This window comes from Nelumbo lutea, chromosome 2, assembly GCF_056320005.1.
Source record: "Nelumbo lutea isolate HS-2025 chromosome 2, American lotus-T2T, whole genome shotgun sequence".
NCBI lineage: Eukaryota > Viridiplantae > Streptophyta > Magnoliopsida > Proteales > Nelumbonaceae > Nelumbo > Nelumbo lutea.
In genome coordinates, this window is record NC_142685.1 from 4,245,086 (window position 1) to 4,265,006 (window position 19,921).

The following is a 19,921-nucleotide window of genomic DNA, read 5'->3' on the forward strand; positions in this document are numbered from 1 at the left end:
ATATCATGATACATTATATTCATATCATGCCTTTACGGTATCAAAGCCATACCCAGATATGAATGTTAAGATCAAATACATCCTCTCAGTTATGAATGTCAAATGCAAGGTTCAAAATATCGATGCATCCAATACACCGGTAGGACATATTAGGCGAATTGATACTGTTATTTTTCTTTTACTTTTTTTTTTATTTGTTTTTTCTGAAACCAGTTCAAGGGTCCACCCCCTGAACCAGTCAAACCCCCAATACACCAATTATAGGGGCATATCGGAGGGGTCATGGAACAATACATGTCGATACTTTGAACCCTGGTCAAACCTGCTGATATTCTTGCAAAATACAAGTATTGATGAAGGTGACTTAGGCTCAGTTTGGAAGGAATACAAATACAAATTTATAGAAATACAAATTTTGTATGCATTAACGCTGTATATATTTGCATTTGTACTCCTTGCAAACCGAGTCTTAAGGATTGAATAGGTTTTGCCAAATTCAAGGATTAAATGGTAGCATTTAGGTTTGTCTTTGCTTTCTTTTTTCCTTGACCTGTATGGGGAAAGGTTGAGACTGAGAGTGTAATCTTTTATTTATTTATTTATTTTTTCTAATGGTTAAGATGACTGCCCTCCACCTCGGTTAAAGTTTGGGGAAAAAAGTCCTAGCCAGAATTTTGATACATGTATTTAGCCATTTAGGTAATGGTGTCAATGAACTGGTCTTAGATTGGACTCCATCCAAATTAAAATCAATTTGGACAGATTGAACGGACCAACAAGACATATTGAATTGGACAAATCCAGATTTAATGGTCCAAAGTGTTTATTGGATTGAATTGGACCTGATTCATGTAATAAATTCATATTAGGTTGAGTTGGATGAGCCAATATCTGATCCATTGAAATAAGATAAAAAATATAAGTGTCAATGAACCAAATTTAGATTAGAATCAATCTAAATTAAAACAAGTTTGAACAGATTTGACAGGTCCAAAATATTCATTGGATTGGATTAGTCATGATCCATTTATAATGGACTCACATTGGACGGTACCGAATGGGATTGTACCAAATCTAGTCCAATTAACACCCCTATATATTTTGGTGGGATTCATTGAATACGTGGTGATTATCTGGATGAACCAATTGAGATCCCCTACTCCCACTCATGAGTCATGAATCCGGTTTCCTCATCCAGAGTCTGAGTCCAGACCCCTCCACCACAAGAAAACACAAAAAACAAAGAAGGTAACTTAGCTATTACAATTTAATACGACAGTCCAAATCCCAACCACTCTTATAGCAACCAACGGTACTGTCGGTACCTTTCCAAAATCTGCTCGAGTAATTACAGGTGTAGGTGTAGACGTTCGATCCATGAAATGCGAATGAAAAGCGAAGGTGACGGTTCACTTCCGGAAGATATCAGAATTAAGGACGGTACAGCGCCATAAAATTGGAGAAACAATACGAACAGGAACATTGTAGTTGTACCCGCAGTGGTAGCTCACCAAGTGTTTGATGTTTTGTATTCAAAACAACTGGGACCCCCATCCAAGGGAGCGATAGAACTATATAATCAACGGGATGAATTGGCACGATCTTATTGTTTTATATTTTGCAGGCCGTAGGAAGTAGTTGTTTAGCAGTTGAGGTACCTCTGGGGTGTGGGCCGGTTGATATCATAAAACCCTAAGCCGGCTGATATCTGCTCTGCCGGGAGTGGTTTTCCGGTGTTTTTCCCTCTTTCCCAAACAAACAGTTTAGGGTGCAATTTTATCGTCTTCAACTTTCTTCATCTTCTGGTACTCTTGCTGAATCAACTAGCAATTCTGGGAATGGCATCGAGGGAAATTTTTGCCGGGATATTTCTTTTGGTGGCTCTTTACTGCGGAGTAGACCCCTTCGAGCATAGTGCCATCTCCGGTTTCCCAGAGTTCAAAGCTCACAAAGTGGATTTGCCTCCGTACTCGGAGATTCCTGCCGAGAGAGACAGAGAAAACCTGCTGCAAAAATCAGATATTTGGTCTTTCAACCAAGTTCAAGCGCCTGAAAGCGTGGTGTTCGATTCTCTAGGTCGAGGGCCATACACAGGAACCGCCGATGGTCGGATTGCTTTATGGAACGGCGAATCGTGGACTGATTTTGCTTTTACTTCCCCGAACAGGTGAGTGAAGTGAAGTTTGAGTTTATTTGCCCTCTGATTTTTGCCCATTGGTAAATTTATAAATGCCGCAAAGATATGATACAGGACGAACTTTGACCAATCAGAACCCCATGAATCTTGATGAATACCATCTATTGATGATTAACATTTATGATGACGGTTGATTGGTGACAAGTTTTTCCTATATCGTCGGCGTCGGCGCCGGGGATGGAGGAGGAGGAGGAGGAGGAGGTGCAGTATACGAAGAGGACAAGGTCGAGAGATGAGAGGGGAAACAATTTCGTTTTGGTATTTTGGAGCTAACGGGATAAACTAACGATAACGGTTGTCCCGTTAGCTCCGCACGAGTTCAGAGGGGAATGCGTGTGGGAGGACACGCGGCGAAGCCCTATCGTGTGGGACTGGGACGTTTTTGGGGCGCAGATTCGAACTCCTGTTCTGAACCCCCTTCTCGTTGGGGTCCCGCGGCCCGCGGGCCGCCGTGAGAACCAGTATTCTCTCTTCTGCGCGTAAGGTGCCCCACCCCTCCCAGGTCTTGAGTAGCAGAACCGGATTCCTGAACTGAGTCACAGTTCTGTTTTATATTTAATTTTGTAAATACTTAAAATGCTTACTGAATGTGCATTTCTTTTATGATAATTCTTTATCGGTGTCAACTCTGAATCGATTTGGATTCAGGTCAGACTTGTGTAACCCGAAGCCGTCCATCTTTAATTACTTGAAGGATGAGCACATCTGTGGCCGCCCGTTGGGGCTTCGATTTGACAAGAGAACGGGAGATTTATACATTGCCGATGCATATTTTGGATTGATGAAGGTCGGCCCAGAAGGTGGGCAGGCAACACCACTGGCCACAGAAGTCGAGGGGATTCCGTTTGGCTTCACTAACGATTTGGATATTGATGATGAAGGGAATGTTTATTTTACGGATAGCAGCACCAAATACCAGAGGAGGTAGGTGGCAGCTTCTTTCTTTCTTGCATGGCATAGATGTATGTTGCGACAGGTGGTCTGATGTGATTTGAATGAATTCTGGCTACAACATGCTTTCTCCCACTTTGCAGGAATTCAGTTTGCCGGAGGAAAGATTGGTAATAAGGGTTGGATGCAGAGCTCTGTGATGTGCATTTAATGAAACTTTATATGCACCGCACAGTGTTCGATTGTGATTTGTGAAGTTGGGTGTTTTAAATTGGAATTCTTGATTAATCCCGTCTCTCGTCTCAGATTATTTTGTTTTATACAAGTTAACAATGTTTCTAATTAACCTGGTCTTAATTTTCAGGAACTTTTTGTTGCTAGTTTTCTCCGGTGAGCCTGATGGGAGGCTGTTGAAGTACAACCCAGTTACAAAAGAAACGACTGTTCTTGTTCGGAATCTCCAATTCCCAAATGGGGTCTCCTTGAGCAAGGATAAGTCCTTCCTTGTTTTCTGTCACGGACACCCTGGCAAGTAAGTGCCCTCTCAATTCAAAATGCATTTTATCAATTGAGCATTTCTCAAGTACTATGTCTGAAATTGAAAACATTGCATATTTAAACCTTAACGGCAGAACTTACCTGGACGGGGTTGATATGGGTGGTGATCACGTTAGGAGGCCCATGGCTTAGGAACACGACTTGTCGACTTTATTGTGCTTAGGACTAGGAGGGTGTCCACTGTCCACGGAGGAGAGTGCATGACGGAGGTGCACGTTTGTATTGAAACCAGGAATCTTTACTATGGTCATTGAGATTTGAGACCCGTTGAATCGGTGGCAAGGTCTACCCCTTCGGCCTTCGCTGAGTTATCGAATTTGTTTATTTTTTTACTTCATGGGGAAGTTGCTATACAACTAAGGATAGGCAGTAGCCAATCCCCGGTACCCACAAGTCCATGACCCCACTAACTTGATGGGATGGGATTTGATACAAGTCTCCGCTACAAGCCTACAACTAGTTAGATAACTTGATCCTTTGATTCAGATGGTTGACCACAGGTCCATCCTTCAATAAGAAAAAATGGTTTTTAAAACTTTAATATAGTAACTCTGTCGACCAAACAGGATGGTCAATCTATGAAAACCAGGAATCGATAGGTATTCCTGATCCAAGTTTAATGAAGTTTTTTAGCAGTTTGGATCTTCTACCACTAGACACTATAGCAGTATGGTGCGCAATCCGGACGGTCCTAGCTGTCAACGACTTTGCCTTTGATTGGAGCAACTGGGAGCTTGAAACGGAGAAGATAAGGAATCTCCGGGTGGAACCCGGTGAGATTGCTTCAAAGCACAAGTTAGTATTCTCTTAAAAGCAAGATAAAACCAGATGGCGCAAAGTTCACATACCTTGTTCTTGGGGGGTAGGGAGCCTTTTATAACCATCTCGCGCATTCACTCCTAAGCATCTGTCAGTTGGGTATGATTATCTTTGCGCTCCTGCCAGTTTGAGTGTCATCACCTCTGATGGGACAGAACTGCCATTGCTCTCTTTGTCGGAGCCGTCTTTGCAACTGGAGATGGTGGTGGCAGGTGGCGGTGGCAGGTGACCGTTGAAGTGCGGTTGTCAAGCATCAGGTCCCAAGTCAATCAGTTGCGCCGCCCTTGGATACGAACCTCCTCGGTGTCAGGCCTGGTATGGTTGTTCAGTTCGGCGTCCTAGAGGCGAAGTGCTGGAGTGGTGAGCGAGGTGAAGTCTTGAATTCGGATAGAGGAATGTCCCGAACTGCCATGGGGCAGGCCAGTTCGGGTTGTTGCCCTTTGTGTTTGTAAGGCTCGGGGCTTAAGGGAGAGCTCGGGCTCCTTGCGGGGACTTCGAACTCCTTGTAGGGGTTTGGGCTCCTAGTAGAGAGTTCGGACCACTGGTTCTTCCTTTCGGAGCTCGCGCCTTGGGTGCCCTGTCGTACTGAGATGTTGCATTTGCCACGTGTTGAGTGATTACGAGGTTGGGCCAAATCTTCCTTCATCAATTGCCCCCCACTCCTCACCCTAAGGGACTTGCCCTGATGCGAGGAGTTAGCGGGGTGGCGGGTGGATTTGTCCTGTACTTCGAACATGTTTTGACTAATAGCGCGAAGTGTGCGCTCGTCAGGATTTTTTTGGGTTTCTCGAGTGCCAAGAAAGATGGGAAATGCGCCAGTCTGTCTATGAATGCTGACAAATGTGACGACACACGTTTACTTCAAAATTCAAAACTCAAAAAGCGCATTGCTGGGAGACGTGACAGCAGGCGTCTTTTCAATTTTGAAAAAATGCGCCGCTACCGCCTTTAAGGCAAGGAGACGTGCGCTGGCGCTTTCAGTTTCAGAAAGACGTGTGGCCAATCACGTCTTGGTTTCACGAGACGTGCGGCGAGTCACATCTCGATCTCTGGAGACGTGCAGTCAGTGCGACTACAGGCCGTCGAATTGTCTTTTGATCTGAGCCATTGATTCTTGGTTATTGTGGGTATAAATAGTGGGGGACCCCAGTCGCTGTCACTATCATGCGTTTTGCTTCTTGAGCTCGCGTCTCAGTTTCAGTTCGCGTCCCAGCTTATAGCTCGCATTCACGTTCCCGTAGTCTGTTTGCTTTTTTCCGGGTGAGTGCTTTCCTATATCCTTATTCTCCTTCCAATGTCTAGCTCGGATAGCTCAGACAGTTCTTCAAGGGAGTCGGATGCAGGTTCTACGAACCGAGTTGCATCCCCCGACAGTCCTAGTGAACCTGAAGCAGAACTCGAGGAAGAGTTTGAACCCGCAGGCCGAGTCGCCTCGGGTAGTTTGGCGCCCTAACCCTTTGGCTCTAATAGTGACTTAGTCCACTTCGCTTGGTGATCTATAGGTTGTATCGTCTCAAGTTAACGACGTTCCAAGCTCGAGGTACTTGTTTGCCCTCTAAAGTTTCGAGCTCATATGCCCCTCCGAACGCTCTCTTAACTCAGTAGGGCCTTTACCAATTCAGTCTAAGTTTGCCCACGTCGGGCTTGGGTGCCATGATCTTATGGAGAACCAGGTCGCTGACGCGGAAGTTTCGCTTTTTTACTCTAGCATTGTAGTACCGAGCTACCTTTTGTTGGTAAGCTGCGGTCCGGATGTATGCAAGGTCTCTTACCTCGTCCAGTAGGTCAAGGTTGGTACGCAACTCATCGCCGTTTGTTTGATTGTCGTATGCTTCTAGTCGTAGTGTAGGTATTTCGATCTCCGTTAGGATTACCACTTCAGTGCCGTAGGTGAGGTTAAAGGGGGTTTCTCCTGTGGTGGTTTTTTCCGTGGTTCAGTGAGCCCATAGAACACTTGGTAGCTCGTCCGCCCACAACCCTTTAGCTCGATCTAGTCGTGCTTTCAGTCCGCGAAGGATGCTCTGTTCATTACTTCTGTCTGTTCGTTTTCCTACGGGTGTGCGACCGATGTGAAGTTCTACCGAATTCCCATATCTTGGCACCATTCCTGAAATTTGATATCCTCGAACTGATTGCCATTGTCGGAGATTAGTACCCGAGGTAACCCGAAGCGACATACCATGTTTTTCCAAAAGAAGTTATGTATGTTTCAGACTATAATTGTTGCCAGCGGTTCAGCTTCTATCCACTTTGTGAAATAATCTATCACCACCACTAGGAATTTCCACCCACCCGTTGCTGGCAGGAATGACCTCAAGAGGTCGATTCCCCATTGCGCAAAGGGCCATGGGTTGGTGAGGTACTTGAGGTCGGCGGCAGGCTGATGGTGGATATTGGCATGCTTCTGACACTTGTCGCATTTTCTGACGAGCTCGACGGCCTCTGCCTTCATCGTTGGCTAGTAGTATCCTTGTCGAAGTGCCTTTTGGGCGAAGGCTCTGCCCCCCAAGTGTCCGCCGCACAGACCTTCATGAGTGTCGCGAAGTATGAGCTCGGCTTCGGCAGGTCGCAAGTAACGCAGGTAGGGGAGCGTGTAGGACTGTCGGTACAACCATTCGTCTATTATGGCATATTTGGTTGCATGGCGCTACACCCTCCTGGCTGCATTGCGATCCGCAGGGAGGGTTCCATCTAGCAAGAAGCTCGCGAGTGGGTCAATCCAGCTCGACTCTGCTTCAAGGACGGAAGCGACCTCCTCTGCCCCACCAAGAATGCTAGGCCAAGATAAGTCCTCTATGTACACGGTTCTCATGGTGTTGTGACTCGTGCTGGCTAACCGGGACAGGGCGTCGGCCTCAATGTTCTCTGACCTCGGGATTTGCCTAATGAAGTGTGACTGGAAGTTGAGCAGAGCCTCCTTTACTTTTGCCAAGTATGCGATCATAGTGAGCTCGCGTGCTTCGTATTCGCCCGTAACCTGGTTGACCACGAGCTAGGAATCGCTACAGATAACTATGTGCTTTGCTTTTACCATTTGCGCTAGGTTCAGCCCAGCTATCAGTGCCTCGTACTCCGCCTCGTTGTTGGATGCCACAAACTCAAAGCATAGTGCGTATTCCAATTTCGTGCCACCCGAGCCACGCAACACTATTTCTGCCCCACTACCCTGTTGGTTCGAGGAGCCATCTACGTGAACGATCCAGGGTTCCTCATCCCAGTTCGCGTTCGGTCTAACCAGAAGAGATGCCACACTGGCTGCTACTTCACGGGGTTCAGACTCTATTGGCTTGGGAGCTTCGGTCTCACCTGAACTGGGGATCTCGGGCTCAACCGGCACAGGGACCTCGAGGCTGAACGTGCACTCGACGATAAAATCTGCTAAGGCTTGGGCATTAATAGCAGTTTGCGACTTATACTGGAGGCTTGGGCTTAAGTAAGACTTGCCTAAGAGGTTTGTCAGTCAAGACGATGACAGTGTGGGCCCGGAAATATGGGCGGAGTTTCCGAGCTACAATTACCAGTGCGTATGCTAGCTTTTCTATCTGCAGGTATCTTGTCTCTGCTCCCTGCAGAATTTTACTAACATAATAGACGGGCCGCTGGACCCGATCTACTTCTTTTATTAGTACCGAACTGACCACCTCGTTGCTTGCCGAGAGGTACAACTCTAAGACCTCACCCTCCTCGGGTCTAGCTAAGATTGGCACACTAACGAGGTAGCTTTTTAGCTCGTCGAATGCGAGCTGGCAGTCTCGGGTCCATTCAAGCCCTTTGCCTTTGATTGCCTTAAAGAAAGGCAAACGGCGGTCTGCCGATTTGGACATGAAGCGACTTAGAGCGGCTATGTGGCCGTTTAGCCTCTGAACCTCTTTTACTTTCCGGGGTGGTCTCATATCTAGGATGGCATTTATCTTGTCTGGGTTGGCCTCAATGCCGCGCCGGTTGACAATGTTCCCTAGGAACTTACCCGAGGTGACACCGAAGACACATTTGTTTGGGTTCAGTTTCATGCTAAATTGACGCAGAATTTGGAAGACAGAATCTAAGTCTTGTATTAATTCCTGTGAAAACTACGTCTTGACGACCATGTCGTCTACATAACATTCTACTTTCGTGCCAATTAAGGGCCGAAACAGCTTATTCACAAGTCTTTGGAAGGTCGCCCCAGCATTCTTCAGTCCGAAGGGCATAACCTTGTACCAGTACAGGCCGAACTCGGTAATGAAGCTGGTTCTTTCCTCATTGGACTGGTCCATCCTGATTTGGTTGTAACCTGAATAAGCGTTCAAGAAGCTTAGCAGCTCATGTCCCGAGGTCGCATCCACTAGGCGGTCAATTTTGGGGAGGGGGAAGCAATCTTTTGGGTAGGCTCGGTTTAGGTCGGTGTAGTCGACGCACATGCGCCATTTGCCGTTTGCCTTTTTCACCAGCACTGGGTTGGCTACCCAGTTCGGGTAATGAACTTCTCTTATGAATTCTGTTGCGATGAGCTTTTCGACCTCCTCGTCGACCGCCCTCCAGCGCTCCGGGGCTAAGTTGCGTTTCTTCTTTCTAATGGGTCTGACTACAAAGTCAGTATTGAGTTTGTGAGTTATAAGGTTGTGGTTAATACCGGACATATCGGCCGCGGACCATGCAAAAATGTCTAAATTTTGAAGTAAGAAACTCACCAGTTCGGTTCGTAGAGGCTCCTTGACGGAAGCACCGATCTGTAGCGTTCTAGCCGAGTCCATAGCCGAAGTCGGGATTGCGACCGTTTCCTCTGTGGGCGAAGCTCATTCCTCACCCTGCTCCGTAGGCCGCTTCAGTTCGAGGTCGTCGGCTGCCTTGGTTTTTCCCTTCAGGGCGACAACATAACACTTGCGGGACTCGAGCTAGTCGCCCCGGGCTACCCCCATACCGAAGTCTGTAGGGAACTTCATTGCCAAATAGTAGGTGGAGACCACTACCCGTAGGACGTGCGTAACTGGCCGCCCTATTATGGCATTGTATGGGGAGGGGGTCGCAACCACGAGGAAATCGTGGCTGAGTCTCACCGCACAAGGCCATGTGCCGACTTCCACAAGCACTGTTATTTTCCCAAGGGGTCTGACTTCCTCTCCGCTGAAGCCCACTAGAGGAGTGTTCACAGGCTTCAACTCGCTTCTCTACAACTAAAGCTGGTCAAATGCTGACTTGAAGAGGGTGTCCGCCGAGCTAACTGAATCCACAAGTACGCTCCTAACTTCGAAGTCGTTGATCCTTAGTTTTATGACAAGCGCGTCATTGTGGGGGTAGTGGACACCTCGCGCATTGTCCTCTATGAAGAAGATTAGTTCTTTCATCTTCAGCCTCTTTGGAGGATTCTGTTCTTCTCGGGCTGCTTCGCGAACTGACGTCCGGGCCGCCCCGAAGTACAACCTGCTACCACTGATCCTCCCACTATTACGTGGATGGTTCCCCGAACTGGCATCTCTTCCGGAGGTTGTCTTTGCGATGGTTCGGCTGGCCAGTTGCTAGATTCGGGAGCATCCTTACTGTGCTCTCCTTGCCAGCCTGTCTTATTATTATTATTATTATTATTATTATTATTATTATTATTATTATTATTATTATTATTATTATGTTATTGTTGTTGTTGTTGTTGTTGTTGTTGTTGTACAAAATTTCTCAAGTACCTGCGACGGATGAGTGCCTCTATCTCGTCCCAGAGATTATTACATTGTTCGGTACTATGATCGTGATCTCTATGGAAACTACAGTACAAATTTTTATTTCTCTCGTTTGGGTTCCCCTTTAGGCGGGGTGGCCATTTTACGTATGGGGCGTCTTTGATCGTCATAAAGATCTCAGTCCGCCTTGTGTTTAAGAGTGTGTAGTCCGTTCGAGCTGCTAACGGAGCTCGGGATGGCTGGCTTGGCTTCGCCTCCCGGGCCGAGTTTTTTCTATCACCTGGGTTGGAGGGCTCGCCTTCTCTTTTCCTTTTCTTGACCCCGCCTTTGGTCCTTTGGTTGGTCTCTTCCTGTTCTCATGAACTTGTCCACGAGCTTGAGGAATTCGGCTATGGTCGCGGGTTGGTTGGCTACCATGTGCCATTTGAACTCCTTGTGCGTTACTCCTCTCTTGGCCGCCGCGAGCTATACCGCAGGGTCCAATCGCAGTATCTGCAAGCACGCGTCATTGAACCGCTTGATGTAGCCCCGGATGAACTCTCCTTCCCTCTGAACCACTCCGAAGATGCTTTCCTCGGTTTTGGGGCACCGCTTGCTGGTAACGAAGTATGCGGTGAAGACCTGCATGAACTGGGTCCAGCTTCTTATTGACCCGGGGGATAGGTTTCTGTACCAGGTGTGGGCCACCCCCTTGAAAGTGGTGGTGAAGGCCACGCACATGCACGACTCACTGGCCCTTGTCAGGTGCATTTGGGATTGGAAGGGCATCGACGTAGTCGTTGGGGCCGAAGGACCCATCATACTTGTCTAAAGGGGGGAGCTTGAAGTCTCTGGGCATAGGGACTACAAGGAGTTCTGATGAGAGGGGGGAAGGAACTGAGAGAATAGGGGCAGCTTTTACCTCGTCCGAGCTTGTCTCTTCTTTACCTCTAAGCTCGGGTAGGACACAGGTGGCGGTTTGGCGACTTCACCGGTGCCTTCGTTGTTGAGTGGGCCTAGTACTGGCGCTGCTAGCCTCTGTGTTACCAAGCTCGATGGGCCCGGAATGTTGGTAGTCTGCTGCTAGGGCACTGAATCGGTTCTCTGTGAGCGGGAACTCAGGCTTGGAGTGTCGAGGTGCTGACTTTGCAGGCGAGGTTCCCGACCCACCTGCGAGCTGCAAGGAAGGGGTGATTTTTCTTTCCCTTCGGCTCGGGGATGAGGCCTGGCTGTTGGGGGGTTCTAAAATTGGGAGGCTTCTCCTCGGTGAGGGCATCCACCCTGAGGGGAAGCCTTAATCGGCTTCGGAGCAGGGTGCCGAGGTGGAAGCAATGATTGGTTTAGGGGCAGTTGGGGGAACTGCTGCTGATAGTGATGTTGAGAGAGGTGGTGCAGTACTTGGTGCTGCTGGAGTTGATGCTACTGGAATTGTTGCATTTGGGCTTGCATTGCCCGCATGCATTGCATCAGGTCGTCAAACTAGTTATGGCTGGTCGCCAGGGGGACAAAAGTTGGTTCAGTAAAGGTTGTTTCGATAGGGAGTGGAAAGGGGACATTCATGGCGGGAAGGTTTACGGGCGCCACTGTTCGCGGCGCGTTCAGGGTGGGGGTCCCATCCACCGGAAGGGGGATGGTGAACTGTCCGATGCACACTGCGGGGACTTGAAGTTGTTCCCCGACGGTGTTCATCTCCGCGCCACGTCTGCCATTGCTGGAGGAAGCCATGAGTGTTGGGGTTTTCTGAAAAAATGTGGTTATGAGAGTTTTAGAGGGAGGCTTTTAGAAGCGTTTCCCACAGACGGCGCCAATTGATGGTGTGCAATCCGGTCGGTCCTAGCTGTCAACGACCTTGCCTCTAATTGGAGCTATAGGGAGCCTGAAACAAAGAAGATGAAGAATCTCCGGGTGGAACCCAGTGAGATTGCTCCGAAGCACAAGTTAGTATTCTCTCAAAGGCAAGATAAAACCAGATGGCGCAAAGTTCACATACCTTGTTCTTGGGGGGTAGGGAGCCTTTTATAACCACCTCGCGCATTCACTCCTAAGCTTCTGTCAGGTTGGGTATGATTATCTCTGCGCTCCTACCAGTTCGGGTGTCATCACCTCTGCTAGGACAGAACCACCACTGCTCTCTTTGTCGGAGCCATCTCTGCAACTGGAGATGGCGGTGGCAGGTGGAGGTGGCAGGTGGCCTCCAAGTCAGTCAGTTGCGCCGCCCTTGGATACGAACCTCCTCGGTGTCAGGCCTGGTACGGTTGTTCAGTTCGGCATCCTGGAGGCGAAGTGCTAGAGTGGTGAGTGAGGTGAAGTCTTGAGTTCGGATAGAGGAATGTCCCAAACTGCCATGGGGCAGGCCAGTTCGGGTTGTTGCCATTTGTATTTGTAAGGCTCGGTGCTTAAGGGAGAGCTCGGGCTCCTTGCGGGGACTTCGAACTCCTTGTAGGGAGTTCGGGCTCCTAGTAGGGAGTTCGGACCGCTGGTTCTTCGTTTTGGAGCTTGCACCTTGGGCGCCCTGTCGTACCGAGCTATTGCCTTTGCCACGTGTTGAGTGATTACGAGGTCAGGCCAAATCTTTCTTCATCCATCCTGGTGAACACCTGCAGTGTTTTGTGGGTATGATTCCTGTGAGTAAGAGATCTGAACATGTTTTTTAATGAATTTATCAGACTAAGTGCCCTGTTTATCAATAAAATCGTAATTTATTAAGATTCTGGGTTTTAGTCTTGCCCAAATCTTATAGCGTGTCAAATTTACTGGATTAATCGAATCGATCAGTATATATATTTATATGTATATTTTTAATATATATCACATATTTTCTCTATATTATATATAAATATATATATGCATTATATATATATAATTATATACATATATTATATTTATAATAATTTATTTATAAATATATTATATATCATTTATTATTTATAATATAACATTATACATATATTTATATCTAAAAAAGCCGAAGAACTGAATTGGTCAAAAACTGAAACCGACCAACCGATTAACCAGTGAAATTCCGGTTCGGAGAAATTGAAACAGGTAGGACCGGTTCAGTTTGAAAAAAAATGTCTATGGTTAGGTGGACACCCCTAATTAGATGCGGTGTAAAAGCCATTTCGGTGTACTTTTAGACTCCGATCCAGTTTTGCAGCTGTTTGGGTGGTGTAAAAGTACACTAAATATCGGTGTAACACTTCACCTTCGAAGCCTTTTTACTTTGATAATCGATGTATAAAATACATCCGTTTTTTGGATGTAAAACTTGATCAAAGTAATTTCAGTGTAAAAGCAACGGCTCTTTCTCTCCCCCACTTCTCTCTCTCACCGTCAAGTTTCATTTGCCAGCACCATCCACCACCATAGTTTCCACTCCCTCTCTCTTCTTCTTCTTCTCTCTCATCGCCTGTTCTCCATTGCAGTCGTAGCCAATCGATGGAGTTGACTGGCGTAATTGTCCGACATTTGTTAGCTTGCGAATCAGATCGTAGATGATGACACTTCACACAATCTTCTTCTGTGATGTTCTCTGTCCCTTCCTCGAATCACGTTCTCATTCTTTCAACCATTCCAACCCGAAAGAAAAAACTCAATTGTTCCTTGTGTCGTCCAACGTGTGATCAATCTTTGAGGGGAAACTCAAAGAAGCAGTTGAATCCTTAGAGCTTCTCTGTTGCCGTGGCCTTCGCTTAGACCACTGCACGCTTGCCTTTATCCTCCATCAATGTGCAAGCTCTGGGTCTCTAAGAGAAGGAAAAGGGATTCACCTCCATTTAAAACTTACTGGTGTCTAGGAGATGAAAACGTTCTTGTTTAAGCATTTACACCGATCTTCCAAACACACCTAGAAATTACTCATCATTTATTGATAAAAAAAAAAACTCTCATCATTTGCACCGGTCTTCCAAACAAACAACAGTGTAAAACTAAACATGACCGGTTCATCTTTTTGTGCTGACCTGTTCGGCCATTTTCCAAATACATGGGTTTAATTTTGTATTTACATCACATCCAAACGAAGCCTAAGGGATTATGTGGTCTTGTAGAAGTAGTCAAGAAGACTATAATTCATGTATTAAGTTGTATTTTGGGAGTTAAATGCGAACAATGGATATTCTCTCAAATTTGGACTCTTCTTAGGGTTTGGAGGCTTTTGGTTTCCTGGAGTTAACCTAACATACGTTCTTCTCTCTCCCTAGTCCCTACCAAGAGAGGAACCGAACACATTGGTTCCAATCTCTCCGGATGTGGGAACCTAGCTACACTGAATTCTTTATCCATCCCAGTCCCTCTTGGTTTTGCGTGGAAAAGATTCATTGCTTTAAAAGGTTTAAGCAGGAGGGATGGGTTTGCTTGTAGGGGGTGAAGGATCCAGCTTACAGGAATCCTCGGTTTGGGTGCCTTCTGAACCGGGTCTGGTTTGTGAGGCTGATGTACCTAGAAATCAGCAACATACCGTGGTCCCTGGTGAGTGGTGATCAAGCTGAGACTGTGGTTCGTGAAGATTGCAATTCTATAGCAGTAGTGTGTTAAGAGTTGGAGCAGCGTATAAACAGTTTGGAATCCGTCTTTTATTGTCAGTCCCAACTCTGAGGATGTAGGTGGACTTAGACCCGGATAGTGCGGTTTTTGATGCTCTGTTGAAAGTCTAAGTTACCTCCCTGGTTGTAGAAGGACTAAAGGCATCTCTGAGTTTTACAACGTGAGAAGCTGCATGTTTAGCAGCTTCAGCTGCTTTGGTCTTGGTCTGAGTTTCTTGCGCCGCTTGGCTTCGGTTGTATTCTGGTTGGACTGTTCCTTGGTGTCCTTATAGGACTGGATCCAGTTCTTTTAGTATACAACTAGTATGATTTTCTCTGGTTTTTAATAAATTATACCTCTATCTTCTCTCAAAAATATTACTCTCTAACTCTCCTTTCTCTTGACTTTAGATTAATGAGATATTGGTTGAAAGGCGACAAGGCAGGGACGACGGATACATTTGCCATCCTACCTGGATTTCCAGACAATGTGAGAAGCAACGACAATGGTGAATTCTGGGTAGCAATTCACAGTCGTCGGACTATGTATGGCTATGTAAATGGTCTTTACCCCAAGCTGAGAGAGTTTTTTCTCAACTTACCGATTTCAGCCAAGCTTCAGTATCTGCTGACAGTTGGAGGCAGGCCTCATGCTATGGTTATCAAGTACAGCTTCGAGGGGAAAGTCCTGCAGGTGTTAGAGGACAGTCAAGGGAAGCTAGTTAAAGCAGTGAGTGAAGTGGAGGAAAAAGATGGGAAGCTATGGATAGGGAGCATATTGATGCCTTTTATTGCAGTTTACCATCTCAAATGAGGTAATAATGGGTTTACTTCTTTTTCTGATGAGTGATTAATTGAAATTATCCATCCGTGTTGGTAGAAGACACTAAGTTGGCCTTGTTGCTCTTACATAGGCCTGGCATGTTTACCTTCCATTCTCCTATGTTCCTCCTGGTTTCTAGTCTGAGTAGTAGAAAGTACAAATATAACTAGTTATGCATCCTATTTTATTGTCATTTGATGATGCAAGGGAACACACAAGCTGCTAAGCCTGCTATTTTATTTTGTCTTGATAAAAACTGAGATAGAACCAATCAAGTCGGGTTGGGGAGTTAGTCACCCAGAACCAATCAACCATTTGTGAAAATCAGTCAACTCGGATTGCATCGATTTGATCAGTCGGTTCAAAAGATTTAAACTTATAAAATTAAATTTTAAATTTTAAAAATTACAATAATATTACTAAAAAATAAATTAAAAAATTTTAATTTATAATATAATTGGTTTTGATTGATTTACAAATGAATAAACTGAAACTGACCAACTCAGGTCTAGTTGTTCATCCGTTTCATGAACAGTTCTACCCCAAATCTTTAATTAACATGGTCTGTGGACAGTCTCAGACTTAACATGCATGACTCTGGAGTAGGCAAATAAGTAGACTTCTTTAGTCTGTCTTTTTTGGCCATCTTAGATTGTTCTAGATCTGATCCTGGTCCTATAAAGGCCTTATTGGTCGGGTTCTCTTACTAATATTCATTGATAATCCATTTATCTGATTGTGATATTAACATGGTCTGTGGACAGAGTCTCAGACTTAACATGCATGACTCTGGAGTAGGCAAATAAGTAGTCTTCTTTAGTCTGTCTTTTTTGGCCATCTTAGATTGTTCTAGTTCTGGTCCTGGTCCTATAAAGGCCTTATTGGTCGGGTTCTCTTACTAATATTCATTGATAATCCATTTATCTGATTGTGATATTATCCGATTCCATTTGATTTAAATCTATATATTTATACATGTGTAAAATTTACATTACATCTATTAGTAAAATTTATATCATTACTTCAATTTTCATAAAATTTATTTTCAATACATTTTGCTAATGATGTTCAACAAATATTGAACTCATTTTATCAATCATATATATTTTGGTCATTTTTATTTTTGTTTATTAGGCTCAATTTGAAAAGAGTACAAATATTAGGGTTGCAAATGGATCCCATGGGATTCGAATAAGAGTATATTTGAATCTGATCTGACACTGTTCATGTTGGATTCAATCCGATTTCTGATTGGATCTTATAGGACTCAATTTGAATTTGAATCCTATTGGTAAGTCGGATTTTCGGATTGGATCCAATCTGACTTGTTTTCTTTAAAAATTAATAAATTCTTAAAAATTAAAATATATTGATTTAATTAAAGTAAAAATAAAAGTACAAATATTTTTTAATTATTTTCATTATATATATATATATATACATGTTATTTATAAAAAAATAAATAACATAACAAAATTATAACACACACACATACAAAATACAAAATACAAGGTTTTGTACTCCACAAATTTGTATTTGTATTCCTTCTAAACTGAGCATTAGGCTGTCTTTGGTTGCAATGCAAATAAATGAAATGATTTGAGTGTAAATTTTGACATATTTTTGTTTCAAATTTTAGCTTTTGTTTGATTGCACTATAAATGTAATTAATTAAGACATAAGAAGAATAAAATAAAATCCAAAACAAAATTAAACAAGAATTTACATTTTTTACATTTGCATTCTTAGGCATTTATACACTGCAACCAAACACAATGATATTCAATAACCGTATCAAATTTAGACTTTGCTTATTTCAATTCGATAGGATCCTTTTGCATTTTTAAGAATGGAGTTTAACATGAATTTGATCTTCTGGCCTCAAAACGCTGTGCAAGACTTTACACCATACATGGAAAACATCTTTGGAGAAGTACGGATACATGCATGCAGAATTCTGAATTCCAGCCCCACTATTACTGGCCCTCTCCCCCCATAAATCACAACCTGTCCGTGAATTTAACATTAATTCACGGTCAGGATGCATTCCCCTTGTACATTGAGGCTATAAAATTCTGATCTGGGCAGATCGGTCATTCTCGCAAATACCTTTGGTATTTTTTTGTCATCATTCATAGAGTTATGTTACCAATGTCCAGCTGTGGTGTCTAATCACGTTCACGTTCAGGATGCATTCCCCTGTACTTTGGGCATAGTAAATTCTGATTTGGGCAGATTGGTACAAACGAGCCCGGATCCCACCCACCTCATGGTCCCAATAAACGATCTATTGTTCAAACGAGTCATCGCAGCCACGTGTATACGGAACATCTCATCATGATTCATGAAAGACAGGAAAAGATATTCTGTAGCAGTTTATTGGGATTAGATCCGAACTAACAATTTTGACATGGATTGTTTTCGGAGCCTCTGGGAAGCGTTTATAAGGCGCGTCCCATGTGCAGATCTCAACGTGCATTAAGAACATCTCGTCGTAATTATCATGGGAGATATGTTGGGACGTGGCATGGCAGCTCCCTTTCTTTAGACGTGTTAAAAAGACAAAAAAGATATGGATTAGATAGCGTGTCATAGAAAGATATGATATCGAGTGTTTTGACCAATCAAAACCATTCATGAATTTTGATAAATAACACTTGATCGGCTATTAAGTTTATGATTCCAGCTGATTCGTTACATATCATAGTTTAACTTTTTTTTAACATTCTGTATAACACGTGATGACAGGTGTCCAGACTCCAGATTTCAGAAAAGGCAAAAGAAACAAGAAGAATGATCGTAGGGTTGAAAATTAGTTGGTGGTCGATCGTAAAGGTATTGACAACTGATCGGTTGGTTGATATCAAAGCCGTCCGCAACGATTTCACTAAAAAATAATAAAAACAACTGAAAATAATTGAGAGGAAAAGGGGAAGATAAAGACGCCGCTTGAAAGCTGCATGCAATCTCTCCTGCTTCATTTCATCTATTGCATTTATATTACTTATTTACAGTGGAAAAATAAAGAGAAAAGAAAAAGACTATTTCACACCGAGAGACCCAGGCGCTGCTACATGCGAAACGTGTCAAGACATCCGACCTCCCTGACCAACACTGCTGGCACATACGACACGAACTTGAAATCTTAAAGGTATAGAAAGTATGATAGGAATAGGATAACGACTTCCCTTCCCCTCCCTCCCTCCCTCCCCGGCGAAAATATATTTGCCCTGCTCCTTGGTCCTTGCCTCCTTTCTTTTCGCTTTGTTGCATTATTACTTGATGATGAACGGTGATGGTGGAGTCAGTCAGGGTAGTTTATGAAACGAGCCGGCGATCCATTCAAAAGTCGTCGTCCTCCTCTGTCGGTCAGCATTAATTACTATGTTGGTCTATGCTCCTTTCCCACTACCATGTAAAAGGGTCAAGAAGAAGAAAAGATCTCGTCGTCTTCTCTTTCATACTACTACTTGGTGGAATAGTAATAGCTTAGTCGTCGGAATTGGAGAGCATCCTTTGGATCATTTGCTTTGTTTCCGCCTCGGCAACCCGATGCGCTCTGCTCCTCGCGTATGCTTCGAAGAACTCTTTGTTCTCTTTTTCCAATTCTTTCCACACTGCATATACATAAATTTTAGTAATAGATTAAATAAAGCACTGTACTGCGTGTGTGTGGACCTGTGAAGAGAGAGAAGAAGAAAAAATTATCGCACCAGTAGAAGTAATAACAGGTTTAATATTTGCATGTTTGGAGAGGGCTTCTATGCAGTCTTCTTTGGTCATGTAGAAGAGGAGACACTTCTCTATCAGATGTTGCACCTACATCATCATCATCAGTAGTCCATTATAGACACAAACAAAGAAGCATGATGGATCACAGTAAACTCAAAAATCCAAAAAGGGAACAAAGGAACTTAATTTGTTCACCATGTGAATATAAGAAGCAGATGAATCCGCCATCGTTGCAGACAAAGGAAACCGAGAGAGGAGATTGGAGAGGAAAGAAAGAAGGAAACCAAGAGAGATAGATAGAAGGAAAGAGAACGAGATCTACTGTGTGTGTGTTGTGAATTGTGTTGGTCTCTGAAGTGTGGACGTAACTATAAAGGGTCATAGAAGGGGTTAGGAGACAAACTTTGGAATAAAAAAAAAAGAATGAAGTATAGAAAAAAAAAAAAAGAAAATATATAAAATAAGAAAGGGGCTGGGGCCAGGAGTCCCACGTGGGCGATAGATGATAATTGGTGGAGAGGAGATTAGGAAAGATTTGTAAATGGCCAATCTTTTATCTTTGTTGCAATAGGTGGACAGTGGGCGCCACCTTCACGTGAAGCGTGGCTCCTTCTCGGCAAAACCGTCCAGTCTAGTCAGACACACTCAGAGTCAGAGCAGGCTCCTTTTACAATCAGAACTTATAAGAGTCGGAACTCGGAAGCCAAGCTCTCTCAACCTGCCTTACCCAGTTACCCCTTCTCCCTTC

At 44.4% G+C, this 19,921-nt stretch overlaps 2 protein-coding genes across 2 annotated transcripts; one reads left to right on the forward strand and one right to left on the reverse strand.

Annotated features, from left to right (window-relative positions):
• Positions 1-1,065: 1,065 nt before the first annotated feature.
• LOC148868174 (protein STRICTOSIDINE SYNTHASE-LIKE 3-like) lies at positions 1,066-18,490 on the forward strand. Its single transcript, XM_088973651.1, has 5 exons — positions 1,066-2,167; positions 2,846-3,121; positions 3,453-3,620; positions 15,030-15,433; positions 18,190-18,490. The coding sequence occupies exons 1-4, from the start codon at positions 1,839-1,841 to the stop codon at positions 15,430-15,432; spliced, it is 1,176 nt and encodes a 391-aa protein (XP_088829777.1). The 5' UTR covers positions 1,066-1,838; the 3' UTR covers position 15,433; positions 18,190-18,490.
• LOC148868175 (uncharacterized) lies at positions 18,391-19,599 on the reverse strand. The gene is made up of 3 exons (XM_088973652.1): positions 19,369-19,599; positions 19,155-19,260; positions 18,391-19,058 (listed from the first exon to the last, which is right to left on the reverse strand). The coding sequence occupies exons 1-3, from the start codon at positions 19,399-19,401 to the stop codon at positions 18,931-18,933; spliced, it is 267 nt and encodes an 88-aa protein (XP_088829778.1). The 5' UTR covers positions 19,402-19,599; the 3' UTR covers positions 18,391-18,930.
• Positions 19,600-19,921: the final 322 nt, after the last annotated feature.